Source organism: Phyllostomus hastatus, unplaced genomic scaffold, assembly GCF_019186645.2.
Source record: "Phyllostomus hastatus isolate PE091 unplaced genomic scaffold, TTU_PhHast_1.1 phas_scaffold_46, whole genome shotgun sequence".
Lineage (NCBI taxonomy): Eukaryota > Metazoa > Chordata > Mammalia > Chiroptera > Phyllostomidae > Phyllostomus > Phyllostomus hastatus.
In genome coordinates, this window is record NW_025334032.1 from 20,614,922 (window position 1) to 20,636,904 (window position 21,983).

Below are 21,983 nucleotides of genomic sequence, written 5' to 3' on the forward strand. Positions count from 1 at the left end.
ATTGGGAGTGTCAAAGCCCAGAATCATCATGCATTTAAATCATGGTGCCTCCTCACCCGATGCCATGCTAAGCACCTTTTTGATGTATGAATTGCCAATTTGTTTAACTTCAGGCAGAAAATGTCAAGTGGCACTTGTTAACATTTCTCAATGTAAACCCGTAACCTGCCATTAGGCTTTCTATTGAGGTCTCTGGGAGCTATGGGTCAGCCTGTCTGAATCCAATCCATCTGGGGACATTGACTAGATAGTATCTGAGAGTAAATGCTATCTTATGAAAACTTCTTTATACACTTTTTGTACCTTATGAAACCTTTGGAATTGGAGACCCTTATGACAATTTCAATATAAAACCAGAGATTTTTGTAGCATGGCTGGCGTGGCTCAGTGGATTGAATGCTGACCTAAAACCTAGAGGTTGCTGGTTCAATTCCCAGTCAGGGCACATGCTTGGGTTTGTGGGCCTGGCCCCTGGTCAGGGAGCCTGCAAGAGGCAACTGATCAGTGTTACTCTAACCCATTGATGTTTCTTTTCTATCCCTCTCTTCCTCCCTCTTTCCCCCTCTAAATGTAAATAAATAAAACTTAAAAAAAATAAAATAAAATCAGAGATTTTTGGAATCTATAAACAAAAACTAACATGTTAAAAATAACATGCCACATATTTTCTCCAGAAAGTTATTCTTTTTTTCTGAATTCTTGAGAATAGATAACTTTTCTACTCTATATAATTTTAGTTGCAGTGTGCTTTGAACACTGAACAAAAATTCTTTACTGATGAAGTGAGATTTAATTATATGCAGGCAGAGAACTAGCTTGTTTAACACTCCAGCTTCTTCCTAGCATGTCTTCCTGAACTACAGGAGCTGGACAGCTGTAAACTACATTCCCCAGATTACAATTATCAGTTCTACATGTCATTTAGGTTCTCTCCAATCAGATGCACTAGACGGAGCCTTTAATTGGGAGCTCCATTGCATAGGAAGGGAAGCTGATGTGCTCGCACGGAACGTGGCAGAGGAGGACAGGCCCATTCAGCAGGTCCTGACCCCAGCACAGACAACAGCGAGTTGATGGGCCAGTTCTGTAGTACAGCTTTGGGATGAATCACTTCCAGGAGGGTTGGGTGGTCACTCTATGAGCTAGCTATATACCTTAATACACCCTTTGGGTTTAAACTTCCTTTTGTGGACTTTGTTACATGTAGTCAACTGACCAATTCAAGCTATAATAACACTTCCCTTAATGTAATCGTGTTTCTGGTTTCTACAATTTTATATCAATATTTTCTTCCTCAACTGCTTTTCTAAGCTGAGATAATGTCCCTTGAATGCAGTTAAATGTTATTTAAAAAATCAAAATACTATGGTATTGTTTTAGGATACATCTATAATTTTATTACAAAACCATTCTTTTGGCATTAGTTGGTTACAGTGATAGCGAGATACTGTGAGTGTGGCATAACAGCTCTAATGTAACAGTTTCATTCCTTGCTCCCTGAACCGGAATTGAAGTTACGTCATATCCGTTACATACCAGTTATCTGCAGTCATCAGTGCTGCAAATCCTGATGCATACACCATTTAAGGAGCTGATACTAAAGGATTAGAGTAAATATTGATGAGACTATAAAAGTTCCTTTATGTGACTTTTCTTCTTTTCCCTCCCCCCAAATTGCTTTAAAAGGATCAAATGACTTAGAGCTAGTATGAATAGCAGCAGCACCCAGGGAATATTACACTTAGTTCTTGTTAAAAAGCAATACCTGTGCAAGTTTTACACCACAGGCAAAAGGAATGCTCACTCTAGTTTTAAACTCCTGCATTAGAGTCTCTTAAAAAAATAAAAGCATTCTATGAAGTTCTTCTAGATGGTGTTATTGCTGTACATGTGTTGGTGGGTCACTTTCTGTGCTGTGTTTGCTTTGAAGAGATCTTCCGATATATCTCCAATATTCCTTTCTTATAGTGTCCTTTTCTTTAGCTAGGATTTCACATAACTAAAAATGAAAAACAAAAAAATCATTAAAGAAAATGCATAATTCAATCTTTAGGGTGAATGCTTCTGAACTAACACAGTTCAACTCAGATGGTGTTCAGATGAGACACGCCCCAAGAGTCATAAACCAGGTTCACTAGTGACGTGGGCGGTGCCCTAAGCAGAAGAAATAGTCCTGCAATGAATTCTGAGTGACCATGTTGAAAGTGGCATGAATGTTAGCACTGGGCAGACCCCATTCTGAGAACCCAAAAATAAAAGCGCCGAGTTCCACCAGCTTACCTCTAATGCTTTACTAAGAATGTCCTCCTTGTTGTCACATTGGTTTTCTAGCATATCTTCATAGATATCCACAAGAAAGGCAATTAGGTAGGGGGAACTGTGACTTGGTTGCAAATCAAGTAACTGATTTAATAGATTGGGATATTTGGAAAGACCACGATCCTGCAAAATCCTAAAAAAAAAAAGGTTATTCTAAATTTTGAGAACAAAAATAGTAGAGAGATCAAGAAATAACCCATGAGAAATAAACTAGAAAAGGAGACTTATTTCGAATGAGGCTGAAGCTAAATGAACATTTTAAATTATATGTGAGCTTTCTCATGATAATTCAGAGCTGAATAAAATCAATTTGAAAAAATTATGAAGTTTAGGCCCTGGCTGGTATGGCTCAGTGGATTGAGCGCCAGCTTATTAACCAAAGGGTCGCTGGTTCAATTCCCAGTCAGGGCACATGCCTGGGCTACAGGCCAGGTCCTCAGCAGAGGACGCAATGTGAGAGGCAACCACACATTGATGTTTCTCTCCCTCTCTTTTTCTCTCCTTTCCCCTCTAAAAGTAAATAAATAAAATCTTAAAAAAAAATAATAATGAAATTTAAAAGTGGTCATTTATAACTGAAACTGCAACACATACAATTAAAGTAAAAAATAAATCATCTTCTTAAAATTGAAAAGTGGAGGAAAACACAGAGATGTTTCTGTTTCTTCATCACATGGTTCCTTATCAGTTCGGCTGTCCAGATACTAGAGAAGCCTACCCTGGCCACACCCCTCAGCGTGACCAGGCTCTGTATCTGGGCTCTTTGAGACCTCTCAGTTCAACAAGGAAACTGGTCATGTTAGTAGCCATGCGAGTGAAACCATGTCAGTTTAACAAGTGAGACTTGTAACAGGAGATCTCTAAAAGTAAAAACAGAAAGGCTGGCAATCTGACTGTAAACAGCAGGCCTTGCCTTACTGCGTTCCTGAGCGGAACATAAGCTGAGTGTGTGTATCCCACTCTCTGACATAAAGACGGAAGGATTCATAAATACAATTATAACTGTATTACTGTTTACTCACGGACTACCCTGCGCTGGTATGTGCTTGGGAGGTGAAGAGAAGGGTAGAGGGAACTGTTCTTGGTGCTACCATAACACACTTCTGCTCTCAGAGAAATACAGAAAATTCTTTAGTGCCCTTTTGGAATCTGATTATTGAAAGTATTCCATGATGCATCACATTAACAGATTGTATTATATATAAAAGAAGCAAAAACCACCTCTTACCCTTTCAAATAGTTCCATGCACTTTCATTATGTGGTACTAGTTTGATCATTTCCAGAGTGTACCTGTAAGAAAAAAACCAAAAGTAAATATGTATATAATTTAAAGAGCAATGCAATAATTACAGTTTTGTAAGAGTGTGGCACACACAGCTCAGGTTTGTGCTTTCATTTCTCTCAGTGGACTTTGGTATCATTCTGGGTCTTACCTAAACCTCTCCAGTCTCTAGCTATCGATTCTTATTTACACAGTTCTTCCCTATTATAGATTTGTATCCAGTTCTGGGGAATAACACTTAATATGAAGGCTCAATTCACAACAGAAAAAGAAATTAATGGGGGAGATTTCCTTTAATTTAGGCTTTCCCTCTGAAGGAAATGTCAGCTAAAACAAGATTTTCCTTTTTACTGCTAAAGCAATCTTGGGGGAAAAGTCCAAGATACACTGATGGCTGTCAAAGTCATTGATAAAGGAGAACTATATAACCTTAGGCACTATAATAAAAAATAGACACCATGGAAATTATATAGACAATGAAAAAAATAAGAAATCAACACAAATGTATATTTCTTTTTTTTTTTAATTCTCACTTGGGGATATGTTTATTGATTTTAGAGAGAGGAAATGGGGACAGAGAGAAACATCAATCGGTTGCCTTCCATCCGTGTCCCGATTGGGACTGAACCACAACCTAGGTATGTGCCCCGACCGGAGACCGAACCTGCAGCCTTTTGGTGTATGGGATGACACTTTAGCCAACTGAACCACCCAGTCAGGGCACAAATGTACATTTCTTATATTCCAAAGCAAGGTTACTAGCAAACTATGATGTGATTCCCAGTCAAAATGGATACTCCCTATTTTCTCTTCACTTGAACCATATTATTATTAAATATAATTCTGATCCAGTTACAAAAAACTCCAATAAAGTTACAGAACATTGCTTTACTCTATACCTGCTCAAATAAGTAAGACACCAACTAAAGTCTGGTAATCTTGGTTTTGTTGCAGTGCTGATACAAGAGCATTTTTTCCTTCGGAGAGAACAGTAATAAACTGAGTCAGCATTATTAAAAGTTTTGTTCCCAATTACTTTTATATGACCTAAAGTTTTCAATTATTTGTAAAACCATATTCCTGCAGTTATTAACTAGTCCCTTCAGAAGATTCTTAGTTTCATTTTGGCAAACCTAAAAAAATTCATTTATGCACATGTACTCAAGCATTATCCATTTTAATGGCTGAAAAACAGACTTGGATGTCAGAAGGCCTGGCATCAATCGTAGCCTCATCAGTTACTATCCACGTGCCCTACGCACATTGCAGAACTACTCTGAGTCTCAAGTTCTTCTCATGTATCTCAGAGTGTTATGAGAATTAAATCAGATTTCCCGGCATATAGTAAATGATTGATAAATGGCAACTATTATTAATAGTGCTACTAGATTATGTACTCAAATGGACACATGACCATGATGTATTTAATGAAAAAAGCAATGTGTATAGAATCACCCAGGCTGCTGGGCATGTCTGCAAATGTATTTGTGAGGCTTGGAAGACATTCACACTACTTGTAGTTCACTCTGAAGAATGGAATATGGGAAGAGGGAGAAAAAGAGATTTTGATGTTTTATTTTAAACAAGTCAGTACAATTCCCCCCATAATTAAACTACATTACTTTTAGAGTAAAAGGAAGAAAACTACAGAAAATAATCAGCTATATTTGTTTGTATTCTTAAGAGTTAAAAATTTTATTAACTAAATTCTAGATAACTGCTTCTCTTAGCATCTTAATTATTTCTTGTACCTACCTATCTGAAGGGTATAATAAACCTTAAGCATAAAAAAACCTTAGATTCTTGCCTGATTATTTTTTAAATAGTTTTGTTTTTTAACTTTTTAAAAAGATTTTATTTATTTATTTTTAGACAGAAGGGAGGGAGGGAGAGAGAGAAAGAGAAACATCAATGTGTGGTTGCTTCTCATGTGGCCCCCACTGGAGACCTGGCCCACAACCCAGGCATGGGCCCTGACTGGGAACTGAACCTGCGATGCCTTGGTTTGCAGACAGGCACTCAATTCACTAAGCCACACCAGCCAAGGCAATTATTTTTATTTCTATTTGGTAACAGAAATCCAGTGATCTGCCTTTAAAGGCTATGAGAGAAGTCTGCATTTTCCAAACTCTTCATATTCAATTTTTAACTATCTTATCAGGCCTAACCTAATGTAGTGGGCTACAGTAAATAAGAAATATATAATATTTTGAAATCCCTAATTATTAATTGGGTTAATTCCAGGCAGATTAACCTGAAGCATCCTACCTTTGGCAAGGAAGCCACTGAACTTTTTGAAGGATGGTGCCTTGCTTTCCTTCAGCGCACTTCCCCCCGCCCCAATCCTCACAACAGAGCACCAAGCATCAAAGAAAAAACAGAGCTGTTAGGTAACTTTTATAACTAAATTATGACTATGGTCTCAGGAGGCTATAAAAACAAACACGTTCAAATCTAAAACAGCCCACTGAGACAAAATAGACAAAAGTCAGAAAAGAGGTGGCTATCAATGTTTATGTGTATAATACATAAATTCATGCCAATTCAGAAATTTTCTAGCTCTCACAGCAGCTGCAGGCTTGGAGAGTGGTAGTTTTCAACTGAGGCTGGTTATGTTCCTGAGGGCACATCTGGCACAACTGTGGGCAAGGTTTACTGCTGATAGATGTTCCTCAACTTACAGGGGTATGCCCTGATACATCATAAACTGAAAACACTTAAGTCAAAAATGCACTTAATACATCCAACCTACAGAAGATCAGAGCTTAGCCTGGCTGGTTTCTACTGAACGTGTATTACCTTCATAACATCTTAAAGTCAGAAAATCTTAAGTCAAACCATTTGAAGTCGAGGACTGTCTGTACAGGCCATACAGGCCAAGAATGCTGCTAAAAACACTACGATGCACAGGACAGCCCTCTGCAACAATGATCATCTGGCCTCCAACCCTGCACTAGAATAACACGGCTGCTATACAAAAGAATTTTATAAGATAGTTTTAAAATAGTTTCCTAGAACACTAGGAAATCTGATTTCTTCTCAAGCTGTAGTTGTAACATTTCAAGAAAGTTAAGACACTAAAAGTAGAGGTACACTATAATACATATTTGTAAATTTCCTATTTCATCTAAGTATTCTGTCCTATTAGCTCCACGAAGGTAGAACTGGGGGCAGTCTTGATCTTTGCTGTATCCCCAATACCTGACATATGGAAGGCAAACAAATATTCTTTCAATGAGTGAGCAAGTGAAGGAGATTACTAACTGGACTTCTCTTTCCAATACAGCACGATCATTGTAGCCAGTGGTGTTAGAAATTACAAAGTATCTTTGGTTCCAGACAGAATTATTTCTCACATCCTCTTTAAGAAGTTGGTCTACATATTGCAGCTCATTATCCCAAAGTTTAAATTCCTAAAAGAAAATAAAAGGTAAAATATCCAATTAGAAACATACCATTATTTATAAACAATAACTAAATCAAACTTCAACAAAGCTAAGTAGGGTGAACAGAAGGTGTCGGACTCTGCACACACCTGGAGGAGGACAGCAGGTGCCAGTCGAGCACATGCAGTGGGAAAGGGAAGCATTCAAGGAAAAGGGAACGGCCACAAGGAAGAGTGAGCAGCTAAAGTGGCCTGGAATTCAGCACCATCTTCCTAGGGGCAATTTAGATAACAGGAGGCAGGTTATACTATGTGAGCCAAGAATTTTTGTAAAGAACTAAATCAAAAGCAAAACAAAGCATATTTAGCTAAACATTTATATATTGTTATGGTGAAATTTAGAGGGGAAAAACAAACTTGTAAGAAAATTATTAACTCTAGCATGCTAATTTGATGCAATTTAACATTAATGTGTAATATTAAAGGGGTTATGAATGAATAAAATGCATATATATGACAAAATTACATTAAAATACATGTAGAGAAATATACACAATTAGATTTAGGCATAAATTTTTTGCATTATAAAGCTGTTTTAATTTTTCTAAATTATGGCTCAATAAAGCCAATTTGAAAAAAGAATAGCATGACCAAGACTTACAAATGCTGAAAAAGTCAGGGACATTAACTATGAAAAAGCTAGAGGAGTTATATTTCTTATTTGATAACAAAAGAGAAGAATTTCATAAAAAATAAAAATACTGAATACCTTTAGAAAGATATTTTTTAAATAACTTTATTCAAAGTTGGAAAAGTTTAAAATTTTAAATTAAAAAATTGATTAAATACTCTTGGTATGATGAATACTGCAGAAAGTAGCAATTACTGGGAAGAAAATCCATAGTAAACAACAGCAGAATTGTTTGGTAGAATAAATTAGATGCCCAGAGTGGGAGTCATAGCCATTCTCTTCAAGATTTAACATAAAATTTTAACAAGTGAACAGAAATAAAATATATAATACTTACTGTAAAATCATATTCCAAAATTTATGTATGCAAAAATCTTAGTGTATACTATGCCCTTGTTAATAAAAATCACACAGTTATATTAAAAAATTATAAGTCTTTTTAAAATTCAGTTTGTTGGCAAATTTGATCTGAAAATAGTAAGTAGTACTATTCTTCTTTAATATGAAGCCACTCACCAACATATCTCAAGAGATTATAAAGGTTAACCAACATGAAGGATGCCAGATAATCTTAATGTATCTTAATTATTATCATATTATTATTTTTAAAGATTTTATTTATCTATTTCCAGACAGAGGGGAAGGGAGAGAGAAAGAGGAAAGAAACATCAACGTGTGGTTGCCTCTCGTGTGCCCCATCCTGGGGCCCTGGCCTGTGACTCAGGCATATACACTGACTGGGAATCGAGCCAGCAACCCCTTGGTTTACAGGCCAGTGCTCAATCCACTGAGCCACACCAGCCAGGGCTTAATTACTATTAATAATTATATACACATTGTGTGTAATGATCTATATGTGTGTTTCAGTTCAGAAGTATACTTACAATTTAATACTAATTTTAATAATTTAATTCAATTAAAAAAATAATCTCAAAACACTGTAATAAGAAAGCCAATACCTGAATAACCCACTGTCGATGTTGCCAGGCATGATAATTTTTTGCATCCTGATTAAGAATATCAGCAATAAACTCAAGCTCCTGAGACGGATCTTTGAGCCATTCCACTAACACTCGCCTGTGATGCCTAAAGACGGATGAAGGGAGAAAAGGTTTGTGTTAATTTACCCAGAGCTGAAGTATTGGCTGCATGTGCTGTGCCAGGTGATGGAAAGTAAAACAGATATTCAGCTCTGATTCTCAAGACTACTGGGAAAAAAGGTAACACAAAAGAAACACTTAAGAGAAAAAATTTCAGAACGCTAAGTTGAAAAACATAAAATAGTGATTTGTGATTTTTGTGTAAAATGAAATAAAATAGTTTATGGCTTAAAGAAGGTTTATTTCAAGCTAAATCTGGAAGCATAGTAGTCTTCTGACAACCATAAAACTGTCAAAAATTTTGGGAACATTCCCAGATGGCATAATGACACTATAGGAAATGTAATACCGTCTTATCAAGTTTAGAAGCTCCTCTGATTATAAATAGGCTGTCAGTTTTCCCAAAGGCAGTCCAAAGTGTCACCATGCAAGCAAATAAATGCTCATTTCAGCAGTTCGTGGGCAGAATTGAATTTATTTCTATTCTGGCAAGTAACTATGATAAATTAAAAATTCGTCAAGAGGAGTTTTCCATGGTGGAAAACCAAAACAGAAAAACATAGCCCTGGCTCGCTAGTTGCTATGTCTTCTTTTTGCAATAGCCAACCCTCATCTCCCATTTGTGATTCAACCACTTATGTGGCTTCTTTCCTCTTCCCACCACGTCCCTGCTGCCCACCTGGGCACCAGCCCACCCCTGGCAGGAGGACTGCTCATGCCAACGTCTCTCACTAGCACCCACCTAATTAACAAATCTACTAGTCAATTTCTAGTCCTTACCTCCCTTGACCTCTCCACAGTAGCTGATATTGTCATCCACTCCTTTCTTCCTAAAACTCTGTCCCCTCTTGGTTTCTGTGGTGACATTAACTTTTGGTTTCCTTCCTCAGTCATCCTGGAACACTTCTTAAATGACAGTATTCACTCACCAGTGTTCTATCCTCAACCGTCTCCTCTACCTCTCCCTAAGCATCCTCACCCACAGCTATAACTTGAACTCCACATGAGCATTTTTGAACCGTGTGCTGGACTACTCCACACAGGTTTTCCCTAAGTGCAGTAAACTCCATCTGTCCAATACTGAGTCCATCCTTCTTCCCCACAAATGTGCTGCTTTGTCTCCCAAGTCCCCATCGTGGCTGGCACCACCATTCACCCAGTGGTCAAGCCAAACATATAGACATCATTGTTCTCTATCACTCCTCCAATAAATTAAATTTCAAAAACTGTTGCTTCGGTCCCCAAAGGCTCTCTCAAATGTATCCTTGTCTTTCCTATACCCACCCACACTCTCTCCTGGCCCGTACCAGTGCGACGGCCGACCGGACTGCAAACGTAGTTCATCTGTGGTCCGCCCTGCACCACTTCAAGCACTACACACAACTTTACAATTTTAAGACTTACAATTGTAAGACTTCTAAGACACAAACCTAAGTATTTTACTTCCTTAATTAAAATTTGTCAACAACTTTCCACTGCCACTACGATTAGGTCCACACTCCTTATCAATGTTCACAAGGCTCTTTGTGATTTTATCCCATCACTCCAGAATTTACTCTAATCACATGGAATCACATAATTCTCTGATACATTGTGCTTTCTTTCATGCATCTCCCTGGAATATTTTCATTGCCTCAGAGGCCCGTCCTCTGAGAAATTATCCTTAAATCTCAGGCATAAAGTATAGACACGTGTGTCGGTCATGACATTTGAAAAAAATAAAATGATGTTTAAGTCCTGCATTATGAACAGGCAGGGAGTGGCACAGAAACTGGAGATAGTGCTTGATGATACCATGTTGCTGCTTCTACTGCACTAGCTTCACCACTACCACCTCGTCATCTTCCTTCTCTGCCAGCACCTCGACCACCCGACCACCACTCCACCCCTTCCTCCCCCCGCACCACAATAGCAGCCACAGCAGCTTCCATTCATGGAGTGCTCACTATAACCCCGGTACTGTTGAAACTCTTTATTTCTCTGTCCGCTTGCTCTGTAATTTTTCCCCATTGTGTTCTGTTCCCCTGCCCTGCCCCCACCCCAAAATAATACATACTCTGGTCTACGATAACTTAGAGGCTTAATTTCTAGAACAAATACACTCTGTGAAAAACCACCATTACACTTTTCATATTGCACTATAAAACAACTGGTTTGATTATTCGCTTTTCCTTTTAGATTGTATCTTTTTCACCTTTGTGTCTCCAGCATCAGTATAAATATTTTGAATAAACAAATGAATACAAGGTCAACTACCAGAAAGTCATTTTTTAGTACATTGGAAACATTTAAGTTTTTTACTCAAACTTTTTTCTGACTCTAGCAATATTACATGCTGTCGATATTCTAAATAGTGGATACACTTGAGTGTTAACTATGGGTCAGGCACCACTTCAAGCACTACACACAACTGTCTCATTTAATCCTCCCAACAACCCTATGGGACAGGTAACATTAGCACCAATGCAAAGTACTAAAATTGTAAAGAAACAAAAAATCCCCTATAATCTCATGAGATTATACCCAGAAACTATTAGCACAGTAACATGTTTCCTTCCTATTTGCATCTTACCAAACTTGATAGTTTTTGGGCTGCTCTTCAATTATTGCAGTGATGTAGTTCATTTCCTCATGCAGATCCTTTTGAAGTGACTTTAAGAGAACTCTCCGGAAATGCCTACAACAAATATCAAGCATTCAGTCTCATTACTCCATATAAATTGTCTGCCACGGTATCAAATAAAGTTGCAAGACAACAACATAATTATATAATTTTTTTTTTGTGGTTGTCCAAACTCATACAACTATCTGGTGACTGGAATAATGTAGCATTTAAAAATATATATATTTTTACCTTCACTAGTGTGGCTCAGTGGATTGAATGCTGGCCTACAAACCAAAAGGTCACCAGTTCGATTCCCAGTCAAGGCACATGCCTGGGCTGTGGGCCAGGTCCCCAGTAGAGGGTGTGCAACAGGCAACAGGTCAATGTAACTCTCACACATCAATATTTCTCTCCCACCCTTCCCCTCTCTAAAAATAAACAAATAAAATCTTTTAAAAAAAGGATAAAAATAATTTTCTTCTTCCAATCTCCCTAATCCCTCTCCTTCAGCAACCAGAGTTTGTTCTCTATAACTATGGGTCTGTTTCTGTTCTGTTTCATTTATTCATTTGTTTTGCTCTTTTAGATTCCACATACACATAAAATCACATGGTATTTGCCTTTGTCTGACTTATTTCACTTAGCTTAATACTCTCCATGTCTACCCATATCGTCACAAATAGAAAGATTTCGTTTTTTTTTTTTTAAAGATTTTATTTATTTATTTTTAGAGAGGGAAGGGAGGGAGATAGACAGAGAGAGAGAGAAACATCAATGTGCGGTTGCTGGGGGTTATGGCCTGCAACCCAGGCATGTACCCTGGCTGGGATTCGAACCTGGGACACTTTGGTTCCCAGCCCACGCTCAATCCACTGAGCTACGCCAGCCAGGGCTGATTTCGTTCTTTTTTAATTGCCACATGATATTCCATTGTGGGAAAAGGGTGGGGCAAAAGTAGATTTACAGCTGTAATACAATAATTAATAAATAATAATGCAAGACTAAACTGTTCTGCATCCTCAAAACTGTAAGCCTGCTTCTGCCCGAGCCTGTGTGTGCACCGAGGCTTTATCTATCACCTGTATCCCGGCTGCTCCGGGTCACGCTGCCATGATCACAGGAGTGCAAGCAACCTTTCAAGTTGGTGTTTTTGTTTTCTTCACATAAATACCCAGAAGTGGAATCGCTACATCATACGGCAGCTCTGTTGTTAATTTTCTGAAGAACTCTTATACCGTTTCCCATAAGAATAAAGCATTTTGAAGTAGAAATAGCAAAAGACAGTAAGTGTGAAATGTTAAGATAAGACAACCAACTAATGATTATTTTCAGGTAAGTAATACCCTGGGGTTACTTGTGGTGTACTACACAAGAATTGAAAACATCTCTTTCCCTGTACAGTACAGCTTGTTCATTTAGATAACTATTTATGTAATAAATTAATTCTATTACAAACATTTTCACATATTTCACTTTTAAAACTACTAAGAAAATGTTACTTATAAATAAAAGAAGTGTAGTGGAGAGTAAACTCTGTTTCTCCCACAGAAGGAATAAATAATGTCTAAAATGATAAAAAATAACAATTGAGCATATTATTTAGAATACACAGTTTAATTCAAGAAAGAATGGCCAAGAGTTACTGCCTTTAGGGAGTGGGACTCTGCCAGATGGAAAGAATGAGGCAGAAGTTGCTGTTTCTCATTCAGTCTCTGACTTCGAAACTGATGTGAATTATTTTGATAAAAATTAGAGTTAAGGAAAAGAAAAGCCATTCAAACTAAAACACAAGACGTTCAAACAGGAAATGTTAATAATGTGTATTACTCACCACACTGTATAATTGGCTGCATTTAACTCAATAGCATCTCCGGTTAGTTGAAAAGCTCGTTCACTTCTTTCATCACGCTGCAGAACGGCCCGGAAATAATCATAAACATCTCTAACTGTAAATAGCACAAAACTGCATTAGGACTATCTTTCTTTTTCTTTTTCCTTAAGATTTTATTTATTTTTAGAGAGAGGAGAAGGAAGAGAGAAAAGGGAGAGAAACATTAATGTGTGGTTGCCTCTTGTGCACCCCCTACTGGGGATCCTGCCTGCAACTAGGCACATACCCTGACTGGGAACTGAACCAGGTCACAGACCAGCACTCAATTTGTTGAGCCACATCATCCAGGGCTATCTTCCTTCTTTAAAACTACCATTAGAATATGTTGTTACATCTTATAAGGAAAGCTACTTTATTGCATTTTTTAGAATAGCTATTTTCGACCAGTAGGCTGAGGCACACTGGTCTGCCACAAGAATTTTTAAAACATGCAATAACTGACTATTTAAGTCAGAGGCACTGAGTTTTGCCACAGACTATCAATACATAAATAAATACGTAAATAACAACCAACACAACAACAGCTGTCAGATGTGAATGAATCAAAATTATACCTACTTTTTCAGATCAGCAAAAAATATGCTTTTTAGTGTGCCACAGAATTTCAGTTTATGTGTGACATGAGATGAAAAAGGTTGAAAATCACCGATTTTGAACAATAAGCAAAAGCAAATCAAATGACTGTGTGAATGCCACCATAATACGTTAGTGTCACAGCCACAAGTTTCTAAAACTTGTGTCTTTTTAACTGAACATTATTTCTGAGATCTGCCCATGTTTTAACAGATCTAGATCCTCTTAATACTTATGCAGTATTAAATCGCATGACAATGATATATTTCCTTTACCCATTCTCCAAAACATGGATATAGGGGAGGTATAGAGGTACACAGAGGTTAAATATTAAATAACTTGTTCAGGGTTGTAGAGCCAATAAAATGAAGTTAGAATCTGAACCAGCTGGTCTGACTCTGAGGCATGTACTCTTAACCTCCTAGTATGTGTCTTCTGGTGCCATATGCCAGAGTGACCGAAGAACACATCACAGAAGCAGCACTTCAAGGTAGCTTTACTAGATATACCACACTGCTTTCCAAAATGGCTAAAATATGAAAACTACCATCAGAAATGTATGTACCTATTCACATGTCCTAATACCTGAGATCACAGTTTTACTCTGCCATTTAATTTATGGGTAGAAAATGACATTCCCATTTTAATGTGCATCTCTCATGCCTAGTGATAATGGATTTCCCCCCAATTAATAGATAATGAAATTTTCTCTTCTGTGAATCATCAGTTCATACCCTTTCTCCATTTTTTAAAAAAATTTTATTTCTTTATTTTTAGAGGGGAAAGGAACAAGAAACAGAGGGAGAGAAACATCAGTGTGTGGTTGCCTCCCGCGCAGCCCCCACTGAGGACCTGGCCTGCAACCCAGGCACGTGCCCCGACTGGGAATCAAACCAAGGAACCCCTGGTTTGCAGGCCAGCACTCAATCCACTGAGCCACACCGGCCAGGGCCCTTTCTCCATTTTTTTTTACTAGTTTGTTTCCTTAACATTTTGTAGGAATTCCTTATAAAGTTCTAAATCATCAATCCTCTATTTTGTATGGTATTTCTTCTCCCACACTGCTGCTTGCTTTTCAACTTGTCATGGTATTATTTTTAACCCCAAGAGAAACATATGACTGTATCAGTTTTCTGGTATCTTTGTTATAGGTACCTTACGAATCTGAAAAAATTGTGGTTTTCATTTCTCTGATCACCAGTGAGGTTAACATCGTTTTGCAGATATTTGCATTTCTTCTAGTGAATTATATTTTCACATATAACATCTCTCATAGTGTGAAAGTTTTGCATTTTTATATCTTCTGATCTTTTCCTTAATCAATTCTGAGTTTTATAGCATGCTTACTTTCTTTTCACTGTAAGAATGAAAGATTATTCTCTAGTACTTGCTCCTAGTATGTTTACAATTTTGTTCTGAAACTTTAATTCATCTGTAATTTATTTTTATGTAAGATACGAGACTGGAGTATAATTTTGCATATTACCAAATGCATAGCAAATGTTACAAAACCATTATCTGATTAATCCACCTTTTTCATATAGGTATGAGATGTTCTTTTTTTCTCAAATATTAAGTTCCACTTATACTGATGATGAATTTTTAGATTCCTTAGTAATCTATTTCTGTTCCCATTCCAAAAGTTAATTATTTGTAGTAGTATATTTTCGTATTTAGTAGGGCAAACCCTCAGACCATTATTCTTCCTTTTCCAACATTTCTTGGCATTACCTAATAATCAAGAAAAAAATAATGCCTTTTGTAACACAGGAATGATCTTGGATAACAAAGCCTTAACTGAAAGAAATATATATATGCACACACACACAAAACTAGCATTCCATTTCTATTCATTTTTCTTTTCAAGAAGAACAACTAACAATTTACATTTACACAGCCTCCAATTTATAAAGCATTTATTTTTTTCATAACATTCATTATGAAAAAATGATACTTTGTCAAAGAAAACAATCCATTCATTTTTTATCAGTAAATGTGTTCCAACTAAGCATAACACTCACTGTTGAAATATATTTCAAAATGCTCATGTTTTAGCAACCAAAGTTTATTCTAAATAAAACAGTAATTCATTTATGCTGTAGATTAAATAGTTAATGAAAAACACAGTAACACAGTAGCTATTATGTATTATAACATTCATTACTTAGATTATGTCCACTCTTTGGAAAAAATAAAACTTTTAACCATGAAAATTACAAACAAACACAAAGCTAGCTTATCATAGTCATTTAGATCTTTATCAGACAAAAATCTGTCATCTATCTAGCCATATAGTTGTGAATTTCAATTCAGCTACTAAGCTTGACTTACAGACCTTTTCCCAATAAAAGTAAACTTACATTTTTCACTATAAATGATCTGGACCACTGGATTGGGACCATCGTTCTGCGGCACTGGATCTATATCAGCCCATTCTGCTCTGTCTCTGAAATACATTTTTTTTTCAGTGATTATATTCAAACACATAAGAAAAAGAACCCCAATGTTTTTTAAAATGGCAACAAATACACTTACATTAATACTAGTAACTCATAAGCATCTTAATGTAACCATGGTTGGATTCTTCATGACCAAGTGTTGCCACTTTCCTTTACATATTAAACTTTAATTTAAAATTTTTATGTAAGAAAAACATGTTTTTGCAGCATGTACACAACAGTTCTAAATTAGAAATTAATCTATTCATTGATGTAATAAGACTCTGGAGTTAGTATTTTTAAAAAATTTGAGTAACAATTTACTAGGATTACTAGGAACTAACATTTTAAAAGCAGAGTAAACACTACTAGTTTATTGTATGCTGGGAGGCAGTCCTAGCAGTGAGGAGACAGCAGGCTCTGGAACCTGACAACTAAGTTCAATATTGGCTCTCTTACTTACTAGCTGTGCGACCTTGAAAAAGTTACTTAACGTCTCTGGGCCTCACTTTCTTCATTTATAAAATGGAGATGATACTATTACCAACCAAACTTAGAAAGCTGTTTGGAGGATTAAGTGAGATAACGTTAAGCACTTAAAATGTGCATAATAATAAGCATATAGCATCTAACAAATACATAATATTATTATGCTGAAATATTTATATGCTATGTTACAAATATGGCAATGTAGCATGTAATAAATGCATATAGTAAGTATTCAATGAATTATCTCATTATCAATGTTAAAATAACATTACAATCCCAACAATGGGATACCTACAGACATTTCTGTGTGAACTGCCCAATGTGAACAAATTTGTTTTAAATACTCTTTTACTTATTTTCTTTTCCTTTCACCCACTTTTTTGGTTCTCTGTACTGATCAGCTGCTGACAACAAAGGTTCTGTAGCATCCAGACAACCCTGACATTGTGTCCACTATACCAGGGAAACAATCACCCGAGGTGTGAGACCTGGAGCCTGGGGAGGAGCCTGAAAAAGGTTAGGCTGTCACTTAGTCACTGGGAAATCAGACATGTCCAAGCGAAGCAGCTGAGTATTTCACAACCCAGGGAGGAGGTTTGAGGGTTATGGAGCCAACCCAACCAATTTAAGTCAGTAAAACATTAACAATGAAACAGTAAAATCTTGATAGTGATTTTCACTCATTCATAAAAACAAGGCAAATAAGCAATCCAATGAGTTTGCCTACTGCAGGAGAAAAACAATAAGACAAAAGAAAAATAAGACATAAGGGCTTCTCTCTTGTCACTCTGCAGGTTCAACTGGAGCTAGGGAACCAGCATTATTATAAGAAAACAAAGAGCTGATGAGGGAGGACTGGGTGTTGGCAAAGATGGGGAGAAAAGGCAAGAGTTTCAGCGGTACCCAACACTGCCTACTACACATCACTTGTATTATACACGAGGTGATGCAGAAATGTATATAAGAGTTTAAGGAACAAATATCTTTCCATTCTTACAACCTTAACTAGGTGTCTGGCTGATGCTGGATGCTAAAATGTTGAATGAAAATGTCCTAGTCCTTAAAGATCTTACACTAGATCTCTCCATTTCAGCAGAACAAACCATGGGAAGCCCTTACACCTTGTCTTTAAAGTGAACAAATCTGTACCTTATTTAAATCACTATTCCTTGCCAAATTATCCAAATGTGCCCGTCCTTCGGTATACAGTCAGATTATTATCAGGCTATCTTCGTGGGAGTATGAAGCAGAGCGGGAGATTTCTTAAATTCCTGAACCACGACACCTACACAGCCAAAGAGAGTGGTCTCCAGTGTTCTGCGCTGCCTGGCGTCCTGCCTCTCCCGTCCCTCGGTGACAGCCTGGGCTCCGGGGAGCGCGAGGGCCGCGGGAGGGCCCTGACCCCGCGGAGCGCGGACCCGGCCGAGCGCGCCCCCCGCCAGCCGGACAGCGAGGCCGCGGAAACTTCGGCGGGACAAGGCGAGGCAGAAGGAGCCGCCCGGGAACCGCAGCTCAGGGGGAGCCCCCAACTCGAGGGGAGGGGTTCCTAACCCGCGGCCCTGCCATGAGAGTTACCTGTATAGAACATAGGTAGGTGAGTCCAGGCTCAGGAACCCGTCATCCATAGGGGATGCCACGGCTTCTCCGGCCTCGGCTGCCATCACTTCTTGCTGCTGCTGGGGCGGCGGAGGTTGCGGCTGGGGCGGTGGCGGCTCCGGCTGACCCGGCTCGCCGCCTTGCGTAGCCTCGCCGACCCCCTCGGTGGCCGCCATCTCGCCTCGGTCCGCAGCCGAGTTGGCGGCGGAGGCCCCGCCCCCCCGCGGTCCCGCCCCTCCCTTTCCCCACCCCCCTCACGAGCTCCACTTCCGCTTTTCTTGCTTTCCTACCATAGAGATGCGGTCCAGAGCGTCCCGGGCGGGCGCCCTAGCCTTGGCGGACCTTTGTGGGTCCTTGCCTGCGGGCGAGACTGCGCCATTCTCCTTAGGGGCTCTGGGTTTTTCATCTTTCCGTCTTCCCAAATGCCTGTAGTTGGCCACTGGGGCCTTGCTTAGATCCCCTCAGTAGGGGAGATGGCTCTCCTCTCGTTTTGTTCGCAGTCTTAGGAGCCAGGGATAAGAGCCACTGCCCTACGGCTCAAGGCCCAATCACACGTCCTACATCTGGAGGGAACTGGCCTCTACCTTAACCTTGTAAGGTTCTTTACGTTCCTCGTGCACATTTTTTTTTCTTTTGGATGCTGAGTTTATATCGCAGAATTTAAGTAATTCGGGGTTTTTGTCTTTTGAAATTAAAAGTTCTGATATAGAAATAGTATGTGTATGTAAACATTTATTTAACTATTTATTGACTACCTATCCTGTGCCAAGGTTGCTCTTTGCAGTACATAAAGTCTCTGTGGTCATGAAGTTTACGTTCTGGTGAAGGGTGGTGGTATATACCACTCTAATATATGTCTGTAGGTGTTGAGGGTGTGCCGCTTCAAAATAAAGTGCTTTGGCATATTTGAGCAGTAGGCACTTGCACAACAGCAAATGCACAGACAAGCTTTTCTCTGAATGCTGACCTCTCCCCCTCCTTATCTGCCTGAAGACAGATCCTCCAAAAGGAACTTGTCATAAATCCCCTCCCCAGGAGTTCTGAGTGTAGAATTGGACACCACATCCAGGCAAACTTTGTCACAAACTCTCAGGTCTCCCATCAGTTCTTCTACGGATTCATTCTTCTGTCCTAAAAATTACTCTCCCCTAAGAGGTCTACATTGCACCCGCTCTTCCTGTTAAGATGGTATAACAGTTAAGCTTGAATTCTAAGCAACCTCAGGGAATGACTAATTTTTCCCTAGGTCTCTCCCAGGCACACATGAAGTATACATGTTGATAAAACCATTTTTTTCTCTTGTTAATCTGTCTTTTATTACAGGGGACTCAACCATGAATTCAGAAAGGTAGAGGCAAAGTTATTTTGTACCTTCTACAGCAGTGGTCCCCAACCTTTTTGGCACCAGGGATCAGTTTTGTGGAAGACAAATCTTTCCATGGACTGCGGGGTGGGAGAGAATGGCTTTATAGCCTACCACCAGATGCAGCTTAATTGTCATTTGCCATTTACTGATACGGTTTTGATATGAGTCTGCAAGCAACTGATTTATTGTGGCCTCTGTGCAGTCAAACCTCTCTGCTAATGATAACCTATATTTGCAGCCACTCCCCAACACTGCCTCAGCTCCACCAGAGATCATCAAGCTTTAGATTCTCCTAAGGAGCATGCAGCTCAGATCCCTCACTGGCACAGTTCACTGCACGGTTTACTCTCCTGTGAGAATCTAATGCGGGCAGGAGGCAGAGCGCAGGTGGTAATGCGAGCTATGGGGAGCAGCTATAAATGCTATAAATGAAGCTTTGCTAGCCCACCTCCTGCTGTGCCGCCAGGTTCCTAATGGGAAACAGACATGTACTGGTCTGTGGTCCCTGGGTTGGTGACCCCTGCTCTACAGTAGTCAGAAGGACTTTTGTGGGAACTATTTGAGCAGAGACCCAATAGGGGAAAGAAAACGTATGCTTAGAGTGTTGGGGGTTAAGCAAGCATGCCAAGAACTAAAGCCCTGTCAGTGAGGAGAGGGGATTGGTAGGTGAGGTTAAAGAGGAAGCCAGGGACACTGCTAAGAACTTGGGATTTAATTTTTATTGTGGTAAGTCATAACTGTAGCATCCAGCAAACGCGAGAAAAAATATCGGAGACTTTCAGGGTATCAAAGATGTTACTTTATTGGCCAAGTTTAACCTGCGCAGGGGCAAACTCTCAGTGTCCAGCGACACAGTGCCCACAAGGAGCTGCAAACGAGAGCCACGCCGAGCGCTTACAACTAAGTCCTTATATAGGGGCGGGCAAGCAAGCGTTATACAGAAGCAGGCGAGGCAGTTAGCAATTCACTTACAAAGACAGCGCGCGGGAATTTCAAACCAAGCATTCTTGTATAAGGCAGGAAGGCAGGATGTTTATTCATTAACCTAGTAATCTCCTGGCTCTAGCTAGCTAGGTTCCTATTTTCTCATGGTCTAAGTTTTTCCCTACTCCTTACAATAACATTTGTTTTTAACCATGTTTCAGTGTACAGTTCAGTGGCATTAAGTACATTATATTGTTGTGCAACCATTGCTACTGCCCATCTCCACCATCCATCTTCTTCATCTTCACAAAGTGAAACTCTGTTCCCATTAAAACTCCCCATTCCTTCCTTCCTCCAGATCCTAGTAACTGCTATTGTACTGTCTCTATGAATTTGATGCTGCTGGGTATCTTGTAAAAATGGAATCCTGTGGATTTGTCCTTTTGTAACTGTTTTTTTTTTTTCACCTTGTATAATGCCCTCCAGGTTCATCCATGTTGTAGAATGTGTCAGAATTTCCTTTTCTTTTAAGGCTAAATAATATTCCATTGTATGTATAGCCCACATTTGTTTACCCACTCATCTGTTCATGGAAACTGGTCTTCATCTCTTCGCTGTTGTGAATAATGAAATATGTTAAGAGTCCCTGCTCTCACTTCCTTTGGGTATATACTCAGAGGTGGGCTTGCTTGATCATATGGTAATTTTGTTTAACTTTTTTTTTTTTTAGATTTTATTTATTTTTAGAGAGAGGAGAAAGGAGGGAAACATCAATGTGTGGTTGCCTCTCGCGCACCCCCCTCTGGAGACCTGGCCCTCAACCCAGGCGTGTGCCCTGACTGGGAATCAAACTGTCAACCTCTGGGCTCGCAGGCCAGTGCTCAATCCACTGAGCAACACCAGCCAGGGCTGTTTAACTTTTGAGGAACTCTTTTCCACAACAACACAAGCACTTTAATTTCTCCTCTTGCTGACTAATGATAGTTATTTTTAAATTTTATTTATTTATTTATTTTGGGGAGGGAAAGGAGGGAGAAAGAGAGAGAGAGAGAAACATCAATGTGCGGTTGCTGGGGGTCATGGCCTGCAACCCAGGCATGTACCCTGACTGGGAATCGAACCTGTGACACTGGTTCGAAGCCCGCGCTCAATCCACTGAGCTACGCCAGCCAGGTATAGTTATTTTTTTAAAATCAGTTTTTTTTCAATCACATTTGACATACATTATTATATTAGTTTCAGGTATACACCCCAGTGATTAGACAATACATAACTTACTATGTAATCATCCCATTAAATCTTGCACCCATCTGTCACCATAGT

At 39.0% G+C, this 21,983-nt stretch overlaps 1 protein-coding gene across 1 annotated transcript; it reads right to left on the reverse strand.

Annotated features, from left to right (window-relative positions):
• Positions 1–1,371: 1,371 nt before the first annotated feature.
• FNTA (farnesyltransferase, CAAX box, alpha) lies at positions 1,372–18,588 on the reverse strand. Its single transcript, XM_045821424.1, has 9 exons — positions 18,350–18,588; positions 16,208–16,293; positions 13,215–13,329; positions 11,351–11,455; positions 8,638–8,764; positions 6,867–7,015; positions 3,548–3,610; positions 2,281–2,452; positions 1,372–1,999 (listed from the first exon to the last, which is right to left on the reverse strand). Exons 1-9 carry the CDS (start codon positions 18,544–18,546, stop codon positions 1,877–1,879), a joined length of 1,137 nt encoding a protein of 378 aa, XP_045677380.1. The 5' UTR covers positions 18,547–18,588; the 3' UTR covers positions 1,372–1,876.
• Between the last annotated feature and the right edge of the window lie 3,395 nt (positions 18,589–21,983).

Excerpts from the sequence above, each read along its gene's own strand:
- FNTA (XM_045821424.1), bottom strand. The coding sequence starts at position 18,546 with ATGGCGGCCACCGAGGGGGTCGGCGAGGCTACGCAAGGCGGCGAGCCG. Across the intron at positions 13,330-16,207 it reads GATCATTTATAGTGAAAAAT|TTAGAGATGTTTATGATTAT; the intron begins GTAAGTTTACTT and ends TGCTATTTACAG. Across the intron at positions 11,456-13,214 it reads GCAGCCAATTATACAGTGTG|GCATTTCCGGAGAGTTCTCT; the intron begins GTGAGTAATACA and ends TATTTGTTGTAG.